The 26,452-nt window shown below is 40.6% G+C and overlaps 1 protein-coding gene across 2 annotated transcripts in view; it reads right to left on the reverse strand.

Moving 5' to 3' along the window:
• Positions 1-4,615: 4,615 nt before the first annotated feature.
• map3k14a (mitogen-activated protein kinase kinase kinase 14a) overlaps positions 4,616-26,452 on the reverse strand; it is a 63,295-nt gene continuing 41,458 nt past the window's right edge. For both annotated transcript variants that reach the window (XM_048560816.2, XM_048560815.2), the window contains exons 2-16: positions 24,249-24,479; positions 23,390-23,459; positions 22,769-22,991; positions 21,418-22,062; positions 20,391-20,528; positions 19,073-19,202; positions 17,829-17,960; positions 17,474-17,572; positions 16,601-16,764; positions 15,846-16,005; positions 13,204-13,698; positions 12,106-12,212; positions 11,216-11,366; positions 9,337-9,437; positions 4,616-8,764 (exon numbers count right to left, since the gene is read on the reverse strand). In XM_048560816.2, the coding sequence (XP_048416773.2) occupies positions 8,600-8,764; positions 9,337-9,437; positions 11,216-11,366; positions 12,106-12,212; positions 13,204-13,698; positions 15,846-16,005; positions 16,601-16,764; positions 17,474-17,572; positions 17,829-17,960; positions 19,073-19,202; positions 20,391-20,528; positions 21,418-22,062; positions 22,769-22,991; positions 23,390-23,459; positions 24,249-24,465 (2,997 nt within the window). In that variant the 5' untranslated portion in view covers positions 24,466-24,479 and the 3' untranslated portion in view covers positions 4,616-8,599. The remainder of the gene's footprint in view (positions 8,765-9,336; positions 9,438-11,215; positions 11,367-12,105; positions 12,213-13,203; positions 13,699-15,845; positions 16,006-16,600; positions 16,765-17,473; positions 17,573-17,828; positions 17,961-19,072; positions 19,203-20,390; positions 20,529-21,417; positions 22,063-22,768; positions 22,992-23,389; positions 23,460-24,248; positions 24,480-26,452) is intronic.

Here is a 26,452-nt window from a genome sequence, read left to right on the forward strand (position 1 = left end):
CTAACTTGAGTGAGTTTTTAGAAGAAGTGACAAAGAAGATTAATGAAGGCCGAGCAGTGGATGTTGTCTGTTTGGACTTCAAAGCGTTATACAAGAATCACATGGTAAACTAGCTAGTAAGGTTAGATCACATGGAATACAGGGAGAGCTAGCCATTTGGATACAGAACTGGCTCGAAGGTAGGAGACAAAGGGTGTTGGTGAAGGGTTGCTTTTTAGACTGGAGCCTGTGACCAACAGTGTGCCAGAAGGATTGCTGCTGGATCCTCTGCTTTTTGTCATGTAAATGAATGATTTGGATCTGAATACAGGAGGTATGGTTAGTAAGTTTGCAGATTACACCAAAATTGGTGGTGTAGTGGAGAGCGAAGAAGGTCACCTCAGAGTACAACAGGGCCTTTATTTGATGGGCCAACAGGCCAATGGAGTTTAACTTAGGTGTATCTGAGGTGCTGAGTTGAACTGAAGGGTCTGTCTCTATGACTCTAGAAGGCAGAGGAGGGTGGATGGTGGATGGAGATAATTTGGGCCTACGCTCAGAGAGATGTCATAAAATCAGATATCAGAACAACGAAAAACAAGGGGCAAACTATGACCTTGATATAACATCTGATCTAAAAGAAAACAGCAAATCAGTCAGTTTTTGTAAGGAAAATGTCAGACTAATCTGTGATCTGTGTTCAAACTGGATTTGAACCCATTTCCTCTGACATCATACAACAATCTCCCAGCTGAGCCAAGCTTACAAATGCTAACCTCTTATAGTTTTTTTTTAACGTTAATTCCTTAATCAAAGTGTTTAGACATGTTATTACACATCTCTGGAGCAGGTGGGACTTGAACTGAGCCTTCCGGTTCAGGAATAGAGACAATACCACTGTGTCATAAGATGGCCTCTCATTCTTTAATAGTAAATCACAATTGCACCTAAAATTATTATAAGAATGGCTTTTTTTAATTGTTTGGTTGAACGAGCCCCTTTCCAAATGGATTAGTATTGGTAGATCACCTATCTAAACTACAACACATTATAAACTCAAAACATATTTGTTTAATAAATCTCCCTGCTCTTGATCAATGCTGAACATCGAGCCCCACATCAGATTTGGTGACTGCTGTTCTATCTCACGATCTCTCCCAATACTTGTCTGTGCGTGTTGTCTACCTCAGTCAGAGAGCTCTCTCATTTTGTGTTGCATATACAGTGGCTGCATTGCACTCCTGCCCCCTGACCTACCTCTAACCAGCCTCTGGCCAATGCCCACTTGCATGCTCAACTATTTCATTGAATAATTTAGGTCTACGCTCAAAGAGACGCCACAGGGTCAGATATCAGATGAGTGGAAAATGAGGGGAAAATATGACCTTGACATAAAATCTGATTTTTGTAAAATCACGTGCTTGGGAAGTATTTACAGACTGTAGTTGATAACCACCAAATCAGAAAACATATAAACAATTAACACCATACGATAAATCATTCCATAGCAATGACCCTGAATGTTCTAATTGTTGGTGAAAAGTCACCTAATCCATTGGGAAGCCGGGAATACGAAGATTGATGTCAGGAACTAAGGGTTGAATCCCATTGGGCTGTGGGGAGACAGTCATGTCACAAGCAAACAATGGGAGGTCACTGAGATTGATGGAGAAGGGAACTAACTCAAATAAATTTACCTCTTGATTAAAACAAATTTTTCCCTCAGTTTCACAAATGGGTATCATGAGATGTCAGATCCCTGACCAATAAATGGTCACGATGGTCTGTGAGGCTCAGACTCTTAAGATGAAGGTCAGCTATTTGGGAGACGTCATCCTTTATCTGTTGTTGACAGAGGGGAGGCCAGTGAAATGTGTAAAGGAGAGAGACAAAAGTGTAGAGGGAAGGAAAATCTCTAAAAAGTTGAGGGGAAACCGGTGGACATTGTCTTCAACATTAGCAGCCAGGGAAAGGGACTTAATCCAAAGACTCATCATGAACCTACTAAATGATAGCAGAGGTACAGAGGAAGGGGTACTTCAAGAGCCACTATAACTAGGACTACAGCAGCAGGAAGAAGTGCAGGCTAGGACTTAATAGTTTACTGTAGCCTTTGAAGTTAAGGCACTGTATCCTTATATTAATATAACAATGCCTACAATAAACTCTTATCTTTAAGTATTTTTGTGGTATCTTATTGATTACCACCCCCACCTTCTGTGGAAACAGGCCATTTGGCCCAACAAGTCCACACCACCCCTCTGAAGAACATCCCATGCAGGACCATTACCCTACCCTTTCCTCATAACCATGCACTTCCCCAATTTAGGTGTCTAATCTGTCTAATTTAAATAGCCCAGGACACAATAGACAATTTAACCTGGCCAATCCACCTAACACACACATCTTTGGACTGTGGGAGGAACTGGAGGAAACCCACGCAGACACAGGGAGAATGTACACACTCCACACAGACAGCTGCCCAATGGTGGAATTGAACACAGGTCCCTCGTGCTGTGAGGCAGCAGTGCTAACCACTGAGCCACCATGCCGCACCTTTTATTTTGTCCTTTTTAATCATAGAATCCCCTACAGTGTGGGAACAGGTCACTCTCCTTGTTCTCCCTTATCAGCTCTGCCTATTATAGCCTCATTCAGCCCTATTTATTACCGCCTCAAAGAGTTTTAATAAATTTGTCAATTTCCCTTCTCACAAAACCACACATCTAATTGTACAACAATTTTTCAAATGTCCTGCTATTGCCTCCTTAATAATGAATTCTTGCATTTTCCCCAATTACAGGGGATGGATCATAGATCTTTGGAGCAAGTGCCGGATTTTTGGCTTTTTGACCCTCCAGTGCCAGTCAAGTTGATAATGGCTGATCTAGCTGCCGTCTCAACTCACTTTCCTGTCTGCCTTCCCATAACTCCATTGCCTATCAAAAATCCATCTCATCCAGCCTTGAACAAATTCAGCGACTTAGCCACCGCTACTTCCTGGGAAAGATAATTCAATGGACAAATGATCCTAGTGAGAAATATTATTTCCTTATCTCCAACCAAAGCTGTTTCTGTTCACTCCTCAATTCTGAAAGTAAGAATTTTGGGCTCAATACTCAGTGAGTTTCTTGGTGAGCAAGGCAGAAGTGCTCAACAATGGGCCATGAAGCTTCCAAGATGTGGCACCATATTTAAAATGTTAGAACATAGAACAATACAGCGCAGAACAGGCCCTTCAGCCCTCAATGTTGCGCTGACCTGTGAACTAATCTAATCCCATACCCCTACACTATCCCATCATCATCCATCTGCTTATCCAAGGACTGTTTAAATGCCGCTAATGTGGCTGAGTTAACTACAATGGCAGGCAGAGTATTCGATGCCCTTACCACTCTGAGCAAAGAACCTGCCTCTGACATCTGTCTTAAATCCATCACCCTTCAATTTGCAGCTATGCCCCCTCGTACAAGCTGACGTCAATCATCCTCGGAAGATGACTCTCACTGTCCACCCTATCTAATCCTCTGATCATCTTGTATGTCCCTATTAAATCCCCTCTTAGGCTCCTTCTCTCCAATGAGGACAGACCCAAGTCCCTCAGCCTTTCCTCATGAGACCTTCGCTCCAGACCAGGCAACATCCTGGTAAATCTCCTCTGCATCTTTTCCAATGCTTCCACATCCTTCCTGTAATGGGGCGACCTGAACTGCGCAATATTCCAAGTGAGGCCGCACCGCACATGCGTTTTGTCCAGCCAATGTTGGCCGATACCATTTCAGATACTACAGATGGAATCTCATAGCGGCTTGAATGACATGGATATTGCATGAATCAAGGCAGAATGTTGTAAGCGTTCCAGCGAGGTCAACTTCAACAGTGGGAACAAAGTGCTGCATTATTTAATGCAAATTCTGGAGTGTTGAGGTGAGATTCTTACTAGGCAGCAGTCGTTTGCCTATTAAAGAGGATTGTTCCTTATTAATAACCTTATTAACTCATTAATGTGCAGTTTTCTATTGAAACTGAAAAGGAAATTGCTTAGGAAATTCAGCAGATCTGGTCGCATCTGTGGAGAAGGAAACAGTTAATGAAACCAGTGACTCTTATTCAGAACAGCTGTTTTCTCTTCACAGATGCTGCCAGAGCCTGTGGGTTTCTCAGGAATTGCTGTTTTTGTTTCATTTAACTACTATGCCACTTTTCTATTCTTACTGCCAATTTCACCTTTTCCCACATTATACTCCACCGCAAGACATTTTCCATTTGTTTAATCTTATACTATATATCCCTTTGCAGGCTCTCTAGCTCCTCCTGACAAATTACTTGCTGATCATGGTGTCATTGGATTAACTGTCTTGTAGTTCCTTGATTTCTGTCTCTTTTTTTTATTTCTTCAATAGAGGTGGTAAATTTGCTGTTTGCCCAATTGATTGGGCCATGCCAGAAGCTAAAGAATTTTAAAAGATTGCAACTGATGCACTCACTCTTTCTCTGCAATCGCTTCTCTTAAAAAGATGAGAATGGAGGACATCACGTCCAGAGGACTGGTCATCCTTTATATCTGAGTTTCCCTAGTACTTTTTCAGCTCCTCTCATCAGAAATCAAATGAGAAATGTACGCAAAACAAAGTAGTACAACATTAGAATTGCTTTATTATTTTACCTGGGTACAAATCAATGATATTGTGCAAGGTGATATTTCTTTAACTCATTTCAAAATACCCTTTGTTCACATAATGAAATGAGCTTACCATTGATAGCCACTGGATAAAAGTACAAGCTACTTAGTTACTGCGACCACAATCATCCAAACAAGGGTTACATTCATTAGTCAGGTGCATTTTAAGAGACATTCAATAAAGCATACGGAAGGGTACAAGACTTGAGATGTGGCACCAACACCAGTGTGTGCAAACCAGATCATAATCTCTAGAATAACAGTAATGTTGTCACCAGCATTTTAGTAAAAGCCTAACAATAGCAGTGGGAGCCTCTCAAGCTATGTATCTAGAGTTGCAAAATATTCTACAGAGCAATCTGCCCTTCCAAATAGATGTTTCAAAGTAGGCCTTGTGAACTTTATGCCAACAGGCAAAAGATAATTATCCGTACATCAGTACTGGGAGGAATATCAGGTGATGAATTCAGAACATTACATATTCAATTACTTTAACCGAATATGGATTTTTCTGTATGTTTTAAAATCACTTAGGAGGAAGTCATTATATCTGTGCTGGCTCCTGAAAAAGTAATCTAATCAATTCCACTCCATCACTCTTTCTTACTTCAAGTATTTATTCAATTATCTATTGAAATTATTGAATCTGCTACCACTACACTTTGCAGATCATAAAGCTTGCTGTACAAATAAAGGCATTAAAATGCTGAAAATGACTGGTATTAACTGACATGAACTCTCTCAGCTGCTTATTAATTGTTGACCAATCAGTAAAGTTTATAATAAAGTCAAAATGTTTGAATTCTCAAAGTTTCTTACTCATTAGATATCCCATCCTATTAAGATACAAACAAGCCATTTTAATTGGTACCTAACTGTTATCCTTTACCAAATACTGAGGCCAGCCTCTATTAATCCAACCAACCACAATACAAAAATTGTATTTGTTGGAAATAAGGGTTGGACTACCATTTTCGGGTCCTGCCCAGCAATTTCCCCAACTGCACAAAAATCTAGTACTTGGCATAACTTTCCTCAAGTTTCTACAGTACAGCGAAGGTCCTGTTTCTGATTAAAAGCGATATTATTTATATCAGTAGTTATATTTTCTGTTAAAAAATACAACTTTTCAACATATATATATATATATACACACATATATTTTAAAATATTATATGACAAAAGATCCATATACCCAATTAGCAAGTCAAACATAATCCAGGGAAAGAGGATTGTTATTTGCTGCTATCGCACTTTACAGCAGGTTATATGGATGACCAGTCTTTTTATTAATTTTCTTTTAATAGTGAGCCAAAGACTTTACTTAGCCAAAGGCTTTAGTTCAGGCATGCACACTAGCCATCAACACCAATTCAAATTCACTCAAGCCATGCTATTTGATGACTTCAAAACTGACCATTCTGACTTTGAGGAGAAAATAGCAATGCTTTAATTTCAGTCCAAACCAGACCTGTGACGTAACCCCGCAAGTTTATAAGCTGACCTGTCTCAGGTACGGCAGAGTCAAACTCAAGAACCTTCAAGCAATCTTGCAGACTGGTAATACTGGAGATATTCTTTCAAGTCCCAGTGCCCAGCCCTTGGTACATTTTACAAAATACAATTCTGAAATTGCACAAGTTATAAAGTCACATACAAATCTCAGGACTGATACAAATTCCAGGAATTTGAAAACACACACACAGTTTCCACAACTCATAATAATGCTTCATCTTGCTATAGAGAGGAATCTTACTCTATATTAACACAGAAGTATAACATGGCACTTATTTCTTATTAAAGATACCACCAAAAATGCTTTTTCTTACTAAAATGAATTTGGTCAAATCACTTCAGCATTTCCAGAAATGAAAATCCCTTTAGAACTGACCAGTGGCAAAGAGACCATTCTCATTTGGCTGGACATGTATGGGGAAGTGACTCTTCCCCAGTCAACCAAAGCTGCACATCTGTAGTGATCCTCAATGATTCATTTGTCACGAGAATCTTTAATATATTGGTTCTTCCACAGAACACAAATAAATAAAATATGGCTGTCCATTGTTTCGTCCTCCTAACAGACGAGACCTTTCAGGTCATCTTCCCTCTTGCCTTTCCACGGCAGCTTAGGTTCCTAATGCTCTGCCTCTTGGAAGGGGCAGGTGGTCAGGATGCAGATCCCAATGGCATCATCACCACCTTGTACCACAGCTGACACAAAGTAATGTTTCTCGTGGGGAAAGAATGCATCACCATGTCCCCACACAAGGTGGAATAGCTCACCCCTTGCTACACTCAACTGGATGACAGACTCCACATGGCGGCCAACAGTTTGCTCTTCAGCCTCCACGGCCTGCACTATCTGCTACATCCCCACTGAACACTACATTGTGAAAGGCTTCAGCAGCCTCAACGCAACTAGAGGGGGAGAATAAAATATCAATAGACAACCGAACTATGACCTATCAAGGTTAATAATTGTATCAGTGGCAAGAACAGTGAGAAGTGGCCAGGAAGCCAATACGCTTAGCTCATCTCAAAATGTCCAGTGTATTATCTCCTTCTGTTGAATTCTATTTTGGAATCAACTGAAGGTGATTCTATTTCTCTATGACACCAAGGACAATCTAAAGGAAGAAAGGCACTATTCATATGTTACATTCAAAACCTACAATACTAAACCATAACTGCAAGTGATTGTAAAATTTATAATTGAAGCAGCAAAAAAGCAAGCATTAGCTCAAACCTTTTTTTGAAAACCTATTTGCACAAATTGAATAAAGAAATGATTTTTGAAAGTGTATTAAAAGTCACTGATGAGTGAAATCTAAACCAGCAAATATTAAGAATCACACAGGGATAATTGCACACCCTGGTTTCTGAAGGTTAGTTTTACAGTGTCTTGATAGAGGGTTTTTCCACTGTAACTGGTCCTCACATGTCATACTAGCAATCCCATTCTTTGTTATACAATGTTAGAATGCTTGTTGTACTCATTTAGCAGCTTGCTTGAATTGTCAGGACACTAAAGTATCTAAGTATATTTAATTACACTGGCTCGGATTTCCATGGAAATTCTCTCAAAACATGGAGAAATAGGGTACATGTTGATGAAGCTTATCCAGTATTTCTGTAGACCTTCTGCTATTGCAGCAGATGATCACAGAGCTATGGAACGAAGGAGGCGGCCACTTGGCCCCTCATGCTTGTGCTGTTTGAAACAGCTCACCTATTATTCCCACACATACAAAAGATCTCCTGCAGTGTTTTTTGCCTTCAAGTGTTGACCTTATTTCTCTTTGAAAGTTATTATGGAATCTCCTTTGAGGCAATGCATTCTAGATTATAACAACGAGCTGCAAAGAAAAATCTCCTAATGTCTTCCCTGGTTCGTATGCCAATTATCTTATATCTGAGTCTTCTGGCTACCCAGTCTTCTGTAATTCACTTTACCAAATCCCTTGTAACTTTCCACGGAAATCCAACAGTGTTTCGTTGAGTATTAGGCTATTTTCCTGTTGTTAGCAAGCTTTCAGCAATTTTATTGTGCTAATTATTCAGATATTTAGATGCATAATATTTTCCAGTGTTGTATAACATATTTATGAACAGGGGTTTACTGAACTTTTGCAAACAATTGGATACTGAATCTCTTAATGATTCTACTGTTTCTAAGTAGGAATTATTTTCTCACACAGAAAATAATCCAATTTAGGATTTAAAAAGGACACAACAAATCAGGAATTTCACACTGAAAAATAACCAGATGCTTCAACATAAACAGCCATTTTTAGGACAGCAGATTCCAGTCTGTACTATTGATGTGGTTTGAGGATCCAAGTGGTTAAAGAAATCTGAGCCTTGGTGATGAAATCTCAGTGAAATGACAAATCTGAGTTATCATCCCAGAGTACACAAGATACGTGCAGAAAAACAAAATTAAGACTTGAAATTTAGGTTTCCATCCTTAACCCTCCAGGTCCAGGAATTGCTGTAGTTGGAAGCTGGAGTGCACCGCAGGTCAATTCCAGAATCTGGGATTTCGAAGTCCGGTGAAATAGGATGCCCATTTTGTTTCACCAGCGAGAAACTAGGAATCTGGATCTGTCAATGAGGAATGAATTGGACATTAGTGCTTTCCGTCTACAATCCAGACATTTAAACTTCATAAATTATAAGACATTTTTAAAATTTGGGATTTTATTTCCTGCACATATACTTAAATAATCTCACAAAACTGGCATAAGTTTTAAAAGACAGTGGGTGCAGTTTTGAATATTTATTCATCATGAATCTCACCACTTAGAGATCAAAGCTGATCTGTACCTTAACTCCACAGACCTGTCTTTTCCAATTTTGCTTAATGACTTTGATTAACAATGATCTATCAATCCCAAGAATGAAAACTGACAATTAGTTTAGCTTCAACTGCAATTTAAGGAAGAGAGTTTGAAATTTTTACAAGCCATTGCCTGGAAGATTTTCTTGATTTCACCCCTTAAATTTTTGACAAAACCTAGAATCCAACCAGCAGAAATAGCTCCTCTCTCTATATCCTAGCAGCTCCGCACCCTCGCAAACTACCTTAAGAAAAATCTTTAACCCAATTTCATCATAACCCAAATCGCAGCAAACAACAACATGATAAACGGTACTCTCCTTCAGAAAAAACTTACCAGATTACTGATACCCGTAGCCACCTGGCCTACAGTAGCTCTTCGCATATCATGTACAATCAAACACTCTCCACTGAATGTGTGAATTCTAGCTTCAACTCCTAGAATAGAAATCACAGAATTTAGTCACAAGAATTCAGGGGCTTTGTTTCAGCTGTCCCGACCAATTGCTATCAAGTCTCCAAAAGCTTAGCTACTGCATTGCTATATCATTAATCTTATTCAATCACTTTGTTAGATTTTGACACCTTTGCACTCATGATTCATCCAGATCCTGTGGTCTGAGCTTTCACAATAGATGCAGAGGAAGGGTCTCTCACTTCTGTTTCCTTTCAGTGTAATGGAATGGAGCCACTTTTCCTTTTAAGAATATGACAGCAATAAGTTGTGCCGTTGGGTTTCCCTATACACTTGAGGAGGCCTCAGAGGGAGGAAACAAATGCTAAGAAACAGAAAATAAGAACAGGAATAGACCATTCGGCCTTTTGAGCTTGCTGCACTATTCAACATGATCATTATCCAACTCGGTTCCCTAGGCTAATTGCACAGTTGCATTTACGTTCCTACCTATTTCTCAACACAGACCTAAACAAAGAATGTGACCTGGCCATGCTAATCAGAATCATTTATAGCATCAAAATTCCTGATTCCCTTCCACCAGTCCAACTCATACAACAGTAGGAATCGACAGAATTTATGGCCAATATATTATGAGTGATTTTTATTTTGAAGCATCAAACATTCTTTTTAAAAAAGCACATTGCTCGTAATACCTCAAAGAAATATGTTTTCCAGTGAGTTTAAAGACAACATGTTTTGAAATTGGTCCAAATATTTATCAACCTACTTTTGTGTTAACTTTACTTGTTGTCTAATTTATTAATAAGAGCCCACATGTGCTATAGCCATTGGCCATTACACTGTAAGAGAAACTAATGGAGACAGATGTAATGGTTTGTCACCATTTTAATTTCCTTCCATTTCAGCAAGTTTTCCAGAATCAAATAGTGCAAGTCACGTTATCAGCATTTATTTCACCGAATAAAATCAGGAACTATTCAATCTTTCTGTATATTAATATCCAATATAAAAGAGTAAATGGATTTTGTGTTGTTCAGCCCCTCAACTTTTTCCAAACTATTAATTTCAGATAATTTTAAATGGTTTCCACCCATATCTAAAGCCTTTTTAAAATTCCTACTGGTATAACATATTGAAAAGTGGTATCCTAGGTTTACTCATCTACACCACTCTAAACTTTTATAAAAGGTGCAATTAATCTTCAGCAGTGTATGATAGCAAACTAACCACCATTTTGCACTTCACACAAATTATTTTTCTACTGCAGTCAAACGGAATATAGATCAGGCCGGGTCTAAAACACGTGGCTGATTCACAAAGACAAACAGAAGCTGCTGGAAAAGCTCAGTAGGTCTGGCAGCACCTGTGGAGAGAAAACAGTGTTAACGTTTTGGGTCGAGTGTTCCTTCGTCAGATTTGATGAGTGAAATTCTGAACTGAAGAAGGGTTGCTTGACCTGGAACATTAACTCTGACATCTCTCCACAGATGCCAGGCCTGCAGAGCTTTTCGAGCAATCTCTATTTTTGTTTCTAATCATCCGCAGTTCTTTCAGCTGATTCACAATTCCACATTCCACACTTTTCTGTTCAAGACCAATTTTATCTTTTATGTATTCTACCTTGATGAGGATCTTTCCTTGTTATCTTTGCTTCCTCTAAAGGTACATAAAATACAGATCAATGATTCACTATGTCATCTAAACACTAATTCAAGTTACATCCTGACAATACTATGGTAGACTTTCACTTGTTGTCTATACAGTTTTCAAATGGGTGTTGGGAATGTGCTTATTTTACCATTGAAAAGACTTGGCATGTCCTGCTGGTGATCCAATCGTTGACTGAGACTAAAGCTGGCACTATGGCCATCAGTCAGACTATTCCATGACATTGAATGAATTCCAGAACTGTAGTTACCACTCATGCTCGTCATTCCTTTTTGGGAATCCTGAAAAAAAGACAGTAGATTTCTAGTTAAATGTTATTTGCAGCACTGGAAATATCCTATTGAGGAAAACAAGTAAATATACAGTGGTTGGTTCTGCTCCTCCCATCAATTTCTCACTGGTTTGAAGCAGAATACTGTAGATGCTGGAAATTTTAAACAAACAGAAAGTGCTACAGAAACTTAGTAGCGCTGACGGCATCTGCAGAGACTGAGTTAATGTTTTGAGTTTGAGTCATATTGAACTCATACCATTTCTCTGTCCACAAATGCTGTCAGACGTTGCTGAGTTTCTCCAACGTTCTCTAGGTTGGTTCCCATTTGGAAGATTGGGTTAAAATTTCTCCCCTGTTCTTGACTCTCTCTGCCTAACATCACATGATATTAACCACTATCCATATTGTTTTGTAAATTACACTGATTTGCATATTTTTCCCCACAGGCTTGTTGCCCTGACAAAATCTTTGATAATGTAATTGATGATAGTAAGAATTGCACATGTTGGATCAGAGTCAACACAGTGTGGAGCTGGAGGAACACAGCAGGTCAGGCACCAGAGGAGCAGGAGAGTCGATGTTTTGAGTCTGGGACCTTCATCCAGGACCTGACCTTTGAAGGGTCCCAACCCAAAAACACAGACTCTCCTGTTCCTCTAATGCTGCCTGACTCGCTGTGTTCCTCCAGCTCCACATTTTCTTGATAATATAATCAATCTGTGCAGTCTAGTAATGGAGTAGCTTACCTTATCACAGTCCTCCATTATGCTGTATGCATCACTGCTTAACACGTCTAATATGTGGTCTTCCAACTTTTCCGGAAACACTTGCGATAAGTTGTAAAGTAGAAATTCTGAAACATCAAATAAAAAGGCTATGTGGAAAACAAGTAGACAAGATGCTAAATCCGCATTTTAACAGCAAGCTACACAGACTTTTAGGCTAAATAGATCACAAAGAACAGGATTACAATTGCTTTCTTTTAAGAAAATGCTGATGGAAAATAGTGCACTCACAACTAAGCAGCAAAAGGTACCCAAATTCTACTCTCTCCTGCATTTTTTAAAATCACTCAAAAGAAATCTTGCAATTATTTAAGATAACAAGGTGTAGAGCTGAATGAACACAAAGGCCAAGCAGCATCATAGGAGCAGGAAAGCTGATGTTTCGGGCAAGAAGGGTCTAGGCCCAAAACGTCAGCTTTCCTGCTCTTCTGATGCTGTTTGGCCTGCTATGTTCATCCAGCTCTACACCCTGCTTTCTCAGATTCTCCAGCATCTGCAGGTACCACTATCTCTTGCAATTATGTAGCATTTTTGACACCTCAGAATGTCTCTTAGGAAGCACTTTATGGCAAATCATATATTCTTGAAGTGTAGTTGCTGACACCTTTTCTCCTGATTGACAGGTGCCCAAACCACAGGCTTCTATCAGTGCCACGCTGTTACTTAGCACTTTGCCAATGCCAGACAAGTTCTCTGAGTCTGGTAATCAAAATTGCTATGTGTTACTTTGAATCTTTTTGAACTGAAGTGAGGAACTTAATGCAACTGGAATCATGAATGGGGACAACGAATCGCACTTCACAGGTTGGACCAATGAATTTGAAGGACCTGCTCACCATGTGCTTCTTGGGATGGGTACTGTCCATCTGAATGAAGTTTCTTGTAATAAGGTTTGACAAAAAATATTCCAAAAGGGTGCTACTCTTGAAAGTACTGCATGCAAAAATGGCCCAAATAATCAAAATAATTTATTAGCTAATCCTTCCAAAACATTTCAATACCTGTGAGCCCGAACGTTTTTGTCTCGTTATTCGGAACGCACAAAACAGCTCAGGTTACCTCTTTGCAGGTTCCCGTATTCCTCCAAGAGTTTCCTGTCTGCCTCGTTGTTCTGGAGTGAATGCAGTGATAACAGTGGTGAGGGAGTGGATAGATCCTCTTCGTCACTGAAGGGCTCAGTCACTTCTTCAGGGATCTGAATCTCTTCATCTCGTAGAAGCAGCTGGCTAAAGTTACAGGCCAGTCGAATTAAGTTTCTGGGTCGCGGCCGTCTATGGTAGACTGGTGGTAAACTCTTCTTGGTCAGAGTTTCCACCGAGCCCATTTTGCCCATGTTAAGTGGACCTCCCTTCAGGTAGCAGAATCTGTGCTTGTCGGAGTCAACGTTGGCTGGCACTTGCTCTGATCCAGGAGGCGGCCGGCCTTTTGTGGCACAGTGCCCAGCATTCAGGTCCCCTGCCAGCGTAGTGCCTGCACCATCACAGCCAGCATCATCTACCCTCGGGGCACAAGTCATTTTCTGAACTGGATTAGTTGGAGAGCTGCCCGTAGCCCCTGCAGCACAAATGAGAGGAAAATTAAAATATCAATACTTGGAACATAAACAAATATTACACATTTGCAGTCCCAGTGTCACTGTTTTAATAGAGACACTGCAACTTCCACCCACTTTTGGGTTACCCCCCGTTAGTCACACCTTTTAAGGGCATTACAATGTAAGGTTATTTCTGTATGAGACCAGATGATTACATGGGTGAATCACATATACTTCACTATTTAATCTTCACGAAATAACTAGCCTCAAAATGTTGAGCCTGAATGGAGGAGTAAAAGTTCAAAGCATGGCGGTGATTGGTTATGGTGGTTGGTTACTGAAAGAATTCATGCCTGGGTTGGACAAACTGGTGAATCAGAGGTCATGTGACAGACAGGAAATTGGAGCAAAGGCGACAAGCCGATCAACCAACATGGTCATGGAGCAAACAGGCTCAACGGCCTATTCCTACTCCCATTTCTTAAGGCTATGGACCACAACCATAAGACATAGAAGTAGGCCACTGAGCCCATTGTGTCCATTCAGTGACATCATGGCTGATCTGACAATCCACAACTCCACCTTTCTGCTATTTACCTATAATCTTTGATTCCTTTATTGACTAAATATCTCAGTTTTGAATGTACAAGTGGTCCATCCTCGACAGCTCTCTGTGGTAAAGAATTCCACAGATTCGCTACTCTCAGACAAAAAAAAATCCTCATCTGCCTTAAATGAGTTAACCCTTACTTTGAGATCATGCCCCTGGTCCTAGACATTTCCACAAATAGAAACCACCTTCCAGCATCTAATCGTCAAGCAACCCAAGAATCTTGCATGTTTGGATAATGTTGACTCATCTCTCTAAACTCCAATGAGTACAAGCCCAAACTACTCGATCTCTCCTCGTAAAAAAATCCCTCCATACCCAGTAGCAACCGAGTGAACCTTCTCTGGGCTGCATCAAATGCCATCATATCTTTCTTCAGATAAGGAGATCAAAACTGTTCATTCTACTTCAATGTCTTGAATAGATTTAGTAAGACTTCCCTATTTGTATATTATGTGCACTTGAAATAAAGGTCAACGTTCTATTTACGTTCCCTATGGGGAAGAAATATGGCTGCTCACTTTTAGAATTGTATGCACTTGGAACCCCAATTCTCTCAGTGCTGCAGCTTTCTCTATGTAAGTAATATTCAGCTTCTTCACGCTTCATACGAAGTGCATAACCTCATTTTCCCAAATTATATTCCACCTGCTAAAGCTATTGCCTCCTCACCTAGCTTGCAGATGTCCCTCTGTAGACTCACTGTGCCATCCTCACTTACTTGCCTCGCCACCTATTTATGTATTGTCCAAAAACTTGGCGAGATAAATTCACTTCTGTCATCCAAGTCTTTGATATAAATCGTAAACAATTTTAGCCCCAGCCAATACTTGCTCGGGTAATATTTTCCAATGCACAGACCTCCAAGGTACACTTCACCAACAATGGGCCTTATCCCTAAACTCAGACTGACATTTCTTACTGCATCATGTAACAATATCTTACTACTCAAGGTTACTGCAAAGTGAGACTGACAATTGCCTGCCACTTGAAGGCAGCTCAAGAGATAGACAGAAGGCAAGATGAAACTTGGTTAAGAATCTGCCCTCCCCTGACCGCATCCCAACACCAGCCCAGCTTGTCTCTGCCTGTCTGTCCTCCCTGGCTGACCTATCTCCCCTCTAATTCCCCACCTAAACTCACCTTTACTGGCTCCACCCCTGCATCTTTGACCTGTCTGTCTCCTCTCCACGTATCTGTTCCTTTATCCACCTTCCATCCGCCTCTCCATATTTATTTCAGGATCCCCTTCCCCTCACCCATTTCTGAAGAAGGGTCCAGACCCTTCATCCAGCTCTACTCCTTGTTATCTCTTATCTGAGAATTTGCCAACTCAGTTTGGATATTTACTAACACCAGGAAGAGGAGATTTTCATCTCATTGGGCAAGGCAGAGCCCAAACCCAGGTGGTGGAAGACAAAGAAATCCCCTGGGTGTTTTTGCCAATAATTGAGGATGTTATATTTTCTTTTGTTTTCATCAAGCTCTATTTTCCATGCAACCATATTCAGCTTCAACTAATGGCAGGCAATTTGTCAGACTTCAATCTCTACTTACGTTGTCGCAGTATGGCTAGTGCTTTGTGCACCTGGGCATGGAGTTCAGACACTGTAGCTCTGTATTGTGGGTCTTTCATCAAACCAGCCCTGATGACATTAGCCGTGTGTGGACTGCATGTGGGTGGGATTTCATCCACTGGAGGATCTTGTGTCACAATCTGTTGGAAAACAAATCAGGAAGGCAGTGGCGATGCATAATCGCATTAATAACTGTGGGATATTAAATTTAAAAACAATTATTCAAGAACAAAAAAAAGATTTAATTTAAAAAGTTCTCTAACAGAAGATGTGTTTGACATAAGCTGAATAAAATTTCAGAGGGTTAACTGTCAAGGTGTTAAGCGCCAAGATATCATTTAGACCGTTATTTGAGTGATGGGATATATCCACATGGACCCGAGCCACTGTTTTCTGTGGCAACACAGAAGGAATCTGGTTTCGGTGCTGGAGATTGAGAAAGGGTATGGAGGAGTTTTGGGAATTTGGCAATGTTACAATATTCTTTCAGTTGGCTACTGCAGAGCAATGAATAAATGCTTAAGCTGATTTGTGCTTCAGTCTCTATTGTGTTGAAAAAGTAAAAACAACTGCTTAGCAATTCTCCATCCAAGTCTAGGACTCTGGCAGTCCACGCAGGGAGAGACGTGCACACATACTCCAATTAATATGGCACGGTGCTTCCTCCATGTAAAACTTCACCCATTGGGCTCATCAGTAAATTTTGCTACTCACTGTTTTAAACTTAGAACTCACCTTAAGCAGTAGTTGATTTGTGGAAATATTTTTCCAGGGGTGACTGCCAGTTAACATGTGCAGCATCATACAAGCAACACTCCAGCTATCTGCTCTCACACCAAACCCATGACCCGCAACAACCTCAGGGGCCATGTGTGTCACTGTACCCAAGCAGTGATTACCTGTAGAGAGACAGTGAATAAATGTGTTTTAATTCCTCAACAATTCTGTCAGAAGCATGCTGCAAAAGCGGAGAAGGGAGCCGTGTCCATACAGAACAGAAGGCTTTATTGACTGCCCAACTCCTCTTAGGATAAAATGAAGTCAAGTTCCGAGTGACACAATCAAACTGCTTGCAGATGGAGTGTGTGCCTGCTCTCAGATATTCCTCAGTAGGTGCCTGCTTTCAGTTGGATTGTCTGAAATGTGCACCAGGAGGTTCTGAAGGACCACTTCTCTAATAACTCTGCACGTAACAGATGTGTTTTACTCATAATCCACCACAGGAAGCCACTGAAGAATGACTTTCCCCTGAAACCTGGCAGTCTATAGACATTCTGCGCTGGTTTTCCCACCTGTAGTTTGGCAGCCTTAAATAGTGGCCCGTGAGTGTTGTTGCAAAGTGGTAGGCCTAAAGGCCTGGGTTCAGGTTGCTCCCTCAGAACGTCATGTACACAGAAGCGTGTGTCATAACAATCCAACCACACAATTGAAACAGATCTTTGAGGCCCATGATAAGCTGCTATTAACTGTGTTTCACAACAGTCCTCATACTGCCTTCTTCCAGTTCCTCTCCCATCTCCGCTTCCCTGCCTCCATGTCTTTTCTGAGCTACTTTCTTGTTAGGATCCATCTCAGTGTGTCCAACCAATCCATGTTATTAGCTCTTACCATGTGGTGTGCTCTTGCCCACTGATCTCAACTGTGTTGAATGTCCAAAGTCACAAAGATAAACCTCCAAGCCCCTCTGCGATATCAGCACATTGTCCGCTGAGGAACAGACAACACAGCTATGATTAACATTGGCTAGAATCTTTTGACATCAGCAGTCAGCATGTATTGTCCAGTCATAAAATAATGCTCACTTTAAGACATTCAATAACATCAAAGGGATTGCAACAACAAAGATCATTTTATGATGAGTCTAAATTGACACTGGCAATGACACATCAAAAGTACACTTCCTGATGGAAACCTGAATCAACAGCAAAGAAGAGAGTGGAATATGACGTAACTGTGATGTTACCTTTAACATCTCCATGCACAATTCCATGCGAGTGTAGATGTTCCAGTGCTTCCAGGACATGTCCCGTGTAATGCAGAGTCAGAGCTTCAGGAAGAGGTCCTTTATTCAGTATTAGTTGTGCAATGGAACCACCTAAAACAAGCAAGAAATCTCACAAATAACATTCCAGGATTTGTACAAAACACATTAACACATTGCTCACATTTGGTGACACAATGGATTGTACAAATTGAGTAATTACTGTTAGCTCCTTCTGCGTTATCCGGTGATTGGACTAAACCAGCTGACTGAGATTTTCCACATCCCAGCCTACCCTGGGCTCAACCCTGACGAAATGTGGACTTAACTCCAGAGCAGGTCCAGTTGTAGCAACATGGACTGTCAACGTTATTCATGACAGAACAGGTCGAAGCAATCAGAATAACGAAAAGCAACGGCTTTATAAAAATCTGAACTTAACACCCCTAACCACCAAGTGACAATTTATCTTGGATTCTCTCCTACTATTGATTCCAATGCATTTTGCATGAAGCATTCTGAGGGAAGACCACAAGCCTCACTTACACCAGCAAGATTGCCACATATGAACTGAATGGCAGGCCTCTCGGCCATTAGATGTTAATAATGAGGTCCCACCTTGCCAGGTGCTGCTAGCCAGAGGCCAAGAACCTCAGGACTACAATTGTCTCTGGAGGTTTAGGTCCAACACTGAAGGGCAGCAATGGCAAGACGGTTAAGGGAATCATGGGATCGGGATGAGCAGACACTTAGGTCGCTAGTAACTTTAACAACAGGCAGGCTGGCCACCTTGACTTCCCTGTCAGAAAGGCTGACAATTTCCTCACCAGACAGGAAGGTGGGTACTGGTGGCGAGTTGAGGCCATTAGCTACTTAAACGCTTTAATTGGCAGTCAGTCAGGAAGACTGCCCATGGACCTTCCCACACGGAAATTAATTGCTGAGGTGACAGGAAAGATGCGGGCACCTTGGCAGTGCCAACTTGCCCAATTATTTTCCCTATTTATCTCAGGAGAGCAAAATCCCACCATTTGTCATTTAGCACGTAGTTTCATATCACAGCAACTTGCAATATATTCCACATATAGTCCCCTTTCAGGGTAGAACATTAATCCATGCTAACTGCTTGAATGCAATAATGAGCTGGGTACAACTGATGTGCAGATGATTCTGCATTTTCACAATGTGTGATGGGGCTAGTGTTTATAACAAGGTTTGTAACTTACCTTGAATCAGCTGCATAAAAAGAGTGATCATTTCCCCTTCTCTTATTCCCCCATATAATGGAACAATTCGCCGGGAGTTCAACTTGCTCCAGGTCAGCAATTCCTGTGGCTGAAAGTTAGCCAAGTGAATCTGAAAGAGGAGATTGATGGACAATACATTCTCAGACTCATTATTTGTTTCTATGTTACGCTTATATCAGGACAGAACTATTAGCCTGAAATTTCAGGATTCAGTGCGAATAGCACCATTAGCACTGTTCTGAAAATTAGGAGTTGCTGAGAGGTTAACATTGTTTGGTCACTTGTCTTACTATAAATTAAACAAGAAATTCTACTGACACACACAAGTGTTACAAGCAAAATATGGTAAACTGGAAGAGCTGGAGAGTTTCCCTGTTGCAGGGCAGCACAGTGGAAAGCTCTACTACCTTATAATGCCCATTACCTGGGTTTGATTCCACTGCTGAGCAACTGTCTGTGTGGAGTTTGCACATTCGCCCTGAGCCTGCATGGGTTTCATCCGGGTGCTCTGGTTTCCTCCCACAGTCCAAAGATGTGCAGTTTAGATGGATTGGCCATTGCTAATTCACGCATAGATAGCGGGCTAGGTGGGTTAGCCATGGGAAATGCAGGATTACAAGAATGGGGTGGGATGCTCTTTGGAGGGTTGATGTGGACTGAATGGCCTGACTCCACACTGCAGGGATTCTATGATCACCCTGGACAAGAATGATTTGCTTAATATCAGTTTTATTTTAATAATGCCACATGTATCAGTTTCTCAAAGTGTTCTCTATTCTTCCACAAAACTTTTAAAGATCAAGTGATTTAACCACACTTTCTTGCCCAAGGCTCCTGTGAATACTGTGTGGCCAAGTTATCAGTAAACATTACCTCCTCTTCCAGTATTAATCTAATGACATCTTGTCAGATATAGTATTGAGTTAGCCATTTTGTACACAAGTCTTGACAGCAACGATGCCCAACTGCAGAGGACAGCAGAGCTGAACTGAGTCCTCTCCTTGCCGAACTTGCTCACTTAACCATGATGAGGAGCCTTGCTCAATTACCCCTGCCTTAGAATAGAGGTATCTCACAGAAACACTCTGGTTAAGATTTATGTAGTACAGACTGGGGAATCAGAAATGGGGCCCTCTTGGACCGTACAACTAAACTGCTCACCATATAAATGAATTGAGATGTAATGAGTCAAACAAATGGTTCCTTTCCATATTGTACTCGAGTCAACTCTCGACTCATTTGATTACAATACTGCGTAGACATTTAAAATATAACAATTCCAAGTGTACAAACCTACCCTTTTAGCAGCACAGGTGAAATCAGTTGAGTGATCCTTCGCAACATACACCTCCCCAAAGGTTCCAACACCCAGCGGGCTGGAGACAAGCGACCACTGTCTGTTTTCTTGGTACTCAGAATCTACAGGTTGCAATTTCTGAACAAGTGAAAATGAAATCCATTTCAATGCCAGTTTGATTTATAAAAACACAGTCAGCCACAGAAAGCTTCCACATTTCAAGATTCTAAGCCTCGAATGCCAATATGCTACTGCTAGCAATGATAATGCAAACTACTCCTCCTTTCTCAAACACTGCCAGCTACTCTCTTCAAAACAGGCAATAGCTTCTCAGCTGAGTCGAGTGTTAGTTTGACCAAGTTTATCAGTTTGTGCCCTTGAGTTAGGCATTTATGTGGGCTGAATGAACATACACATACCCAACCTGATATTCTAGTGTAACACTGAGGACTGACATAGGCACTATCTTCAGAAAGAGACATGAAATGAACATCTCATTTGTTCAGATAGACAGAAAATCCAATGGGACTCCAATGAATCTAACCACGGAGCTTGCCCTGGCCAACATTTATCCTCAATTGCTGCCACTGACATAAATAAACAGGCTCTTGACTTCAACAGCTGGTTGTCAGATCAATTACGCAAACTGGTTCCCTCATTTAGCTACAGTTCATGAACGAACTGAGACACGACTGTTTGGGAACCCCAAGAATGTGAAAGGAACCATGTAAAACACATGTCCACCTTTTCTCTTTTTGGTGTTCTGAATATCACAGACCAGACAGAACCCATGAGAAATGGTAACCTACAATCGTAGCTCACACCATTCAATGTCCAATGTTAAGGAGGTAAGTCAATGCTTAGGTTGACAACTCAATGGATAGCCCCATCCAAGGCATGGAAGAGAGACCGCACTGTTCTAAAGCAGATGGAGTAGACACTTTCAAAGTGACGACAATATAATCAGACTGGATTAGCAACGCTTTGCTGTGTAACAGCATGATTTAGTATCTTGAATGTGTTTTACCTCATGTTGAAGGACACCTTCGTTGGTTTCTGGAAGCTTTTCCTTTTGTTTCCACCTTTCCGAGTAGTTTTCCCACTGTAGTGCATGATTTCCCAAGTACATTATACTGTCAGAGATCACATAGCCCTTCCTAGCATCAGCGTGGCTGGCAGAGAACTGTGGAGGAGAAGTCTCTTCTGCACTGATTGAATCAGGAATCCTTATTCCAGTGTCTCCTCCCTCATCATTGATGTAAAGCATAGCTGCATTATTTTTCAAACATAATTCCTGCTTTTTAAATGTCTTAGCTGGATCAAACTGGTTTAATTCAGGTTGCGGAACTGAGTCCATGTGTAACTTCCAGTCTAAATTCTTGACCACTTTTGGAAAAGCCACGTTGTGCATATGACCACTGTTCTTCGTGGATGATGAGGGTATAGGCCTAACATTAGACTTCTTCACTGTGTTTTCAAAGTTTTGAATATTGTAGAACATGTTCTCAATCTTTTCATCTTCCAGGAAGCGGTTCTGCAGGCCCAACCCACAGAATCCGAGGGAATCTCTCTCGGCTGTGCGAAGGTGTGCTTTTTCAAGCTCACAACAACTGCTGCCACTGACGGCGGTGCTGCTGCAAAAGTCCAAGGTGCTGTTGTCAGCATCATCTTCCTGTAAATACAAAACATGACATTTCACTACCACAGGGATTGAACTCCATTAAACATCTTTAAGAGGCCTCTAGAGTCTAGACTAGAATCAGTAGAGACCACCAAGCTTGTTTCAATAAATATGGTAGGCCATTGTTTGTAGGCTTACGATGAACAAGGCAATAGAAGGATAGAAATGTATTATCAAATAGGTGTCAAACTAGATGTTGTGAGAATTTATGATGCCAACCTGTCCTGGAGTCTCCAGGAATCAAAGGTTAATGTACCAGCTACTTCAGCAAGCAATCCTAGAGAAAGTTCGTAGGGTTACTTTAAAAGCCACGTCAACCCCACTCCCCCTAAATTTTTGAATGCTTTGGCTATTTGGCTGTTTAAAAAGTTGACAAAGGTGAGGAGTGGGTGGAAGAAAAAGGTTGTTTTTCCATCAGATGAAGATCTTCTGACAGAGTCTGTCCTCTTTTCTGGAGAGGAAACAGTGACAAGTGAAGTTACCTGTCAACTCAGACATTACTTCTGTTTCTCTGTTCACAGGTGCTGCCTGACCAGCTGAGTATTCCCAACATATGCTGCTTGGCTTAAGTGACAAATTGGAATCCGAGTTCATTTCTGGAAACTGTAATCATTGCTGGAGAGCACAGTGTAAGGATACAGAGGATAAATCTAAAACAGGAGTATAAAGAGAGATTCACAGAGAGGCTACCACATACTTGTACTGGTATAGGAGGACAGCTCTCCTGCTCAGGAGTCTTGGATCGATTTTGTGAAGCCTTGGTCTTTCCCTTGACCTTATGTTTGGATTTTCTCTTCCCACGCTTCCTTCTGGGATGTTTATTAAGTTCATGGTCCTGTTGTATCCGGGGCAGCTGCCCTTTTACGACCTTTGCAACATTATTTGGAATAATTTCTAAACTCAACCTTTCTGAATGGTTACTGAAGAAACAAAAAATATATGGTCAATAAATAAGTACTGACATGATTATTACTGTGGCATTCTCACAGACTTCAGTTTAATTTGCACACACCCCAGTACAGAACCAACTTAAAATGATACCTCCCTCAATCCAACTTTTCATGTTTACATACAATTATTTTTAACGTAATTCTTAATGTAGGCAGGTTTCTGAAATTTGGCTTGCATTCCCTTGGGTTTAGATGCTTTCTTTTAAACATCTCTTTCACTATTAGTAGGCTAATCACTCAATAATTGTGTATAACTGAGTCACTGTTTTATCCCATCACAGCTAACTTTTGTCTGGTTCCAGGCCACCCCTTCTCCTTTAAGGAAGGAATGACTGTATCGAAGCCATATTTAATCAAACACTCAATACCTGTAACTGTTAGGTGTAGCAATAAACTGCGGCTTCTCACAACTGGGAATGAGCTTCTGGTTCCCCACACCTATAAAGACAAACACAGAATCTGTTGCACGTTGCACAAAAGGGTGTTTGCAGCTAATGCTACCAAGAAATACTATATTGATCCAAACAGAGGAAGCGTCCAAAACGAAGTTTGTTAATCTTACTGGGCAGGAATCAACTTTATTGCAAGTTATTTTGGAAGTAGGGAGCAATTCTTGAACAAATGATATCTAACTCAATAACAGATAATTCATGTTCAGTGACCAGCTACCGGCTGGCCCAAGGAGTAGTTTGTTATTTTTCAGCATTTAGTGAGTTATATTTTCATACATATTTATAATTCCCTCAATAATTCTTTTCCCCACTCATCCAAAAGGTTTTGCTCCAATCTATATTTTAAAAATGACTTTGTACTTGTAATTAGGTCATTCAAAATGCAAGAATGAATGTGAATGCTTCCTCTACAATACAATGCTTTTGTCATAAAGGGAAGCAGTGGGAAGTGCCCTTGAACATTAACAACCCACTGACTGATTATTGCAGTTGACACAATTTACAAAAGATGAGTTAGGATTCACTTCTGTTTCCATCTCAGAAGAGAACCTTATAGTTGTACAGTTAACAATCTTTAACCTTTTAGAAAGAAATAAAATCACTTGAGAACAAAGGCATGCTTCTTGACATTTTCAGATTTGGCATCTATGAGTGTCACTGCCATAGAATGAAAAAAGTGCTGACATGTCACATCTTCAGTTGAACTCTACAAACCCTCTGCTCAGTGAGTGATGTGATTCGAGCCTAATGCAACACAGCAGGATTCTCTGCTTACCTGTTGCCTGTGCGATGTACGAATATTTGCTTCCATTTTCATCTGTTTCTTGTTTTGCTGTTCCTTCCGTTAAAACTTTCTCTGGGAGGCACATCTTTGTGCAGCGCTTGTATTCGCTGATCTCAGACCTTTTGCTCTCCATCTGGCTGATTGGGAGCTCCTGTTGGTCCCTGATATCTGATTCAGCTGTATGTCGAGATGAGTGTTTGACTGCCATTTCTTCAATTTGATCTGCAATGCAAACAAAAAAAATAAAATTCCAAGGAAAGGAAAATAAAAAAAAAAGTAGGAGTTCAAATTGACTTCTTAGCCAAGTGATGAATCATATCAATTGGGCAGGTACCAATTTGAAGTTGCAAGACATGGAATCATGCCAAATACTGAGGAGGACATTCAGGCCATGATGCCTCTGCCAGCTCTTCGAAAGGGTCATCCAATAAATTCCATTCCACTGCTTGTTGCCAACATTTTTACAATGTGTTCCTCCATGCAATATATATCCAATTCTCTTTTGAAAGTTACAACTGCATCTGCCATTTCCAGCAACATGTTCCTCAGCATAACTCACTACTTCAAAAAAGATCTTGCTTTTTTGCAAATTATTGTTAAGTCTGCTCCCTCCAATTGTTGATTCTCCTGCATATGGAAAACAAGTTTCTTCTTACTGACTCTAATCCAAGCTGCTCACCACTTTTAACACCGTTGTTATCTTTGTCCTTATCCTTTCTGCTTTGAAGAAGTACAATCCCAGAATCCTTACTTCCTTCAAATAATTGTGCGCTTCATTGTAAGATAGAGATTGTCCAGACACTGTTTTCTCACAGGCTTTTTTTTAAAAAGTCCTGCTGAGATTTATTATCTGTATTCAGGGTTTGATTTAGTTGTTAATTGTCATTTTACATTGGGAATTCCCACCAGACAAGCCTTGTTGCCAATTTCATACCATTTTGTTTCATAACAGGAAAAACATGAGCTCTTAATGTGCTACTCAGCAAAGCAGTAATCTTGAGCAGTAGTTACTGCCAGAATGTTACATTTTAAAATACTTTGCATAGGAGCATTGCAAACATAGAAGCATTGTCCTCAAACAACCATGAAATAGTGACTCAAAAATCTGCTTTTAACTGAGCTTCAGTTCAACATCTCATTTAAAAGATGGTACCACTAATATTGCAGAAGTGCCTTTGTGCCCCACTGGTGTGCCTGCCTATATTTTGTGCTCAGGTTACTGCATAAAACTTGAACAGCTCTTTTAAAGCAAACGGAATTTGGATAGGGCCCAAGTCTCATCCATTGATGAATTAAATAGGCAGATTTCCACACTATCAGCATTCCTTATTAAATAACCTCAGTGATAATAGTGTCCAGAATATTAATGTATAAGATCCTTGCCTCACAATATCCATCATTCACACACTTCTTTTTACTGCTGTTGAAAGTCGAAAGACTTAATATTTCACATGTCAGAACAACCACATTTGGAGTGTAATCACTGTGATAACTTAGAGAGACTTGGCAGTGGACTTGTACACAACACGATCGCACAAGGAACAATTAATCATTAATCTGTTTTGTGTGTTCATTCAGAAATAAATGGAAACCATACATTAGCACCCAGTATTCACAGGCAGGTCTACAACTTGCAGAAGAGAGTAAAATTGATGTACTCAACCATCATTGATAAGGGGTTGCTGGTGCTTGCCTTTGGTTCTACCATTTTACTTTAGCCCTGGGTGGGCATGTACCCTCAGCTCACCTATAGAATTCAGCTGTGCAATTTGACATTGTTGAGTAGTACAGATCTTCTTGTCCACAGAGGCAAGGAACTGTGTTGGTGTCAATCTTGTGTGTTCAGTTTATCTGTTGCTGCCAAATTTACAAGAAGTTCATTCAGGCAAACTTGGCACAGTAGCTAATGTGTTTTGTTCCAGACTGATTTCCACTGGGGAACACATTTTTTCCACCCAGTGACACATTGGGTTTGCCTGGGCTGCAACAACCAGGAAAAAGAAAGTGTCAGTTTAGAATCTTAGCCACAATAGAGCTTGCTATCCTCAGACAATGCCCCAGTGGTGTTTGGTGATGGAGAGTTATGGTTCCCATTCCCAAGTGCTATCTCATGGCCGCTATCAGATTTTTGGCACGATGGGGTATGTTTGGATTTGGCTGTGATGCACCCATGGCACTCACAAATAATGATCATT

The sequence above is a fragment of the Stegostoma tigrinum genome, chromosome 31 (assembly GCF_030684315.1).
Source record: "Stegostoma tigrinum isolate sSteTig4 chromosome 31, sSteTig4.hap1, whole genome shotgun sequence".
NCBI lineage: Eukaryota > Metazoa > Chordata > Chondrichthyes > Orectolobiformes > Stegostomatidae > Stegostoma > Stegostoma tigrinum.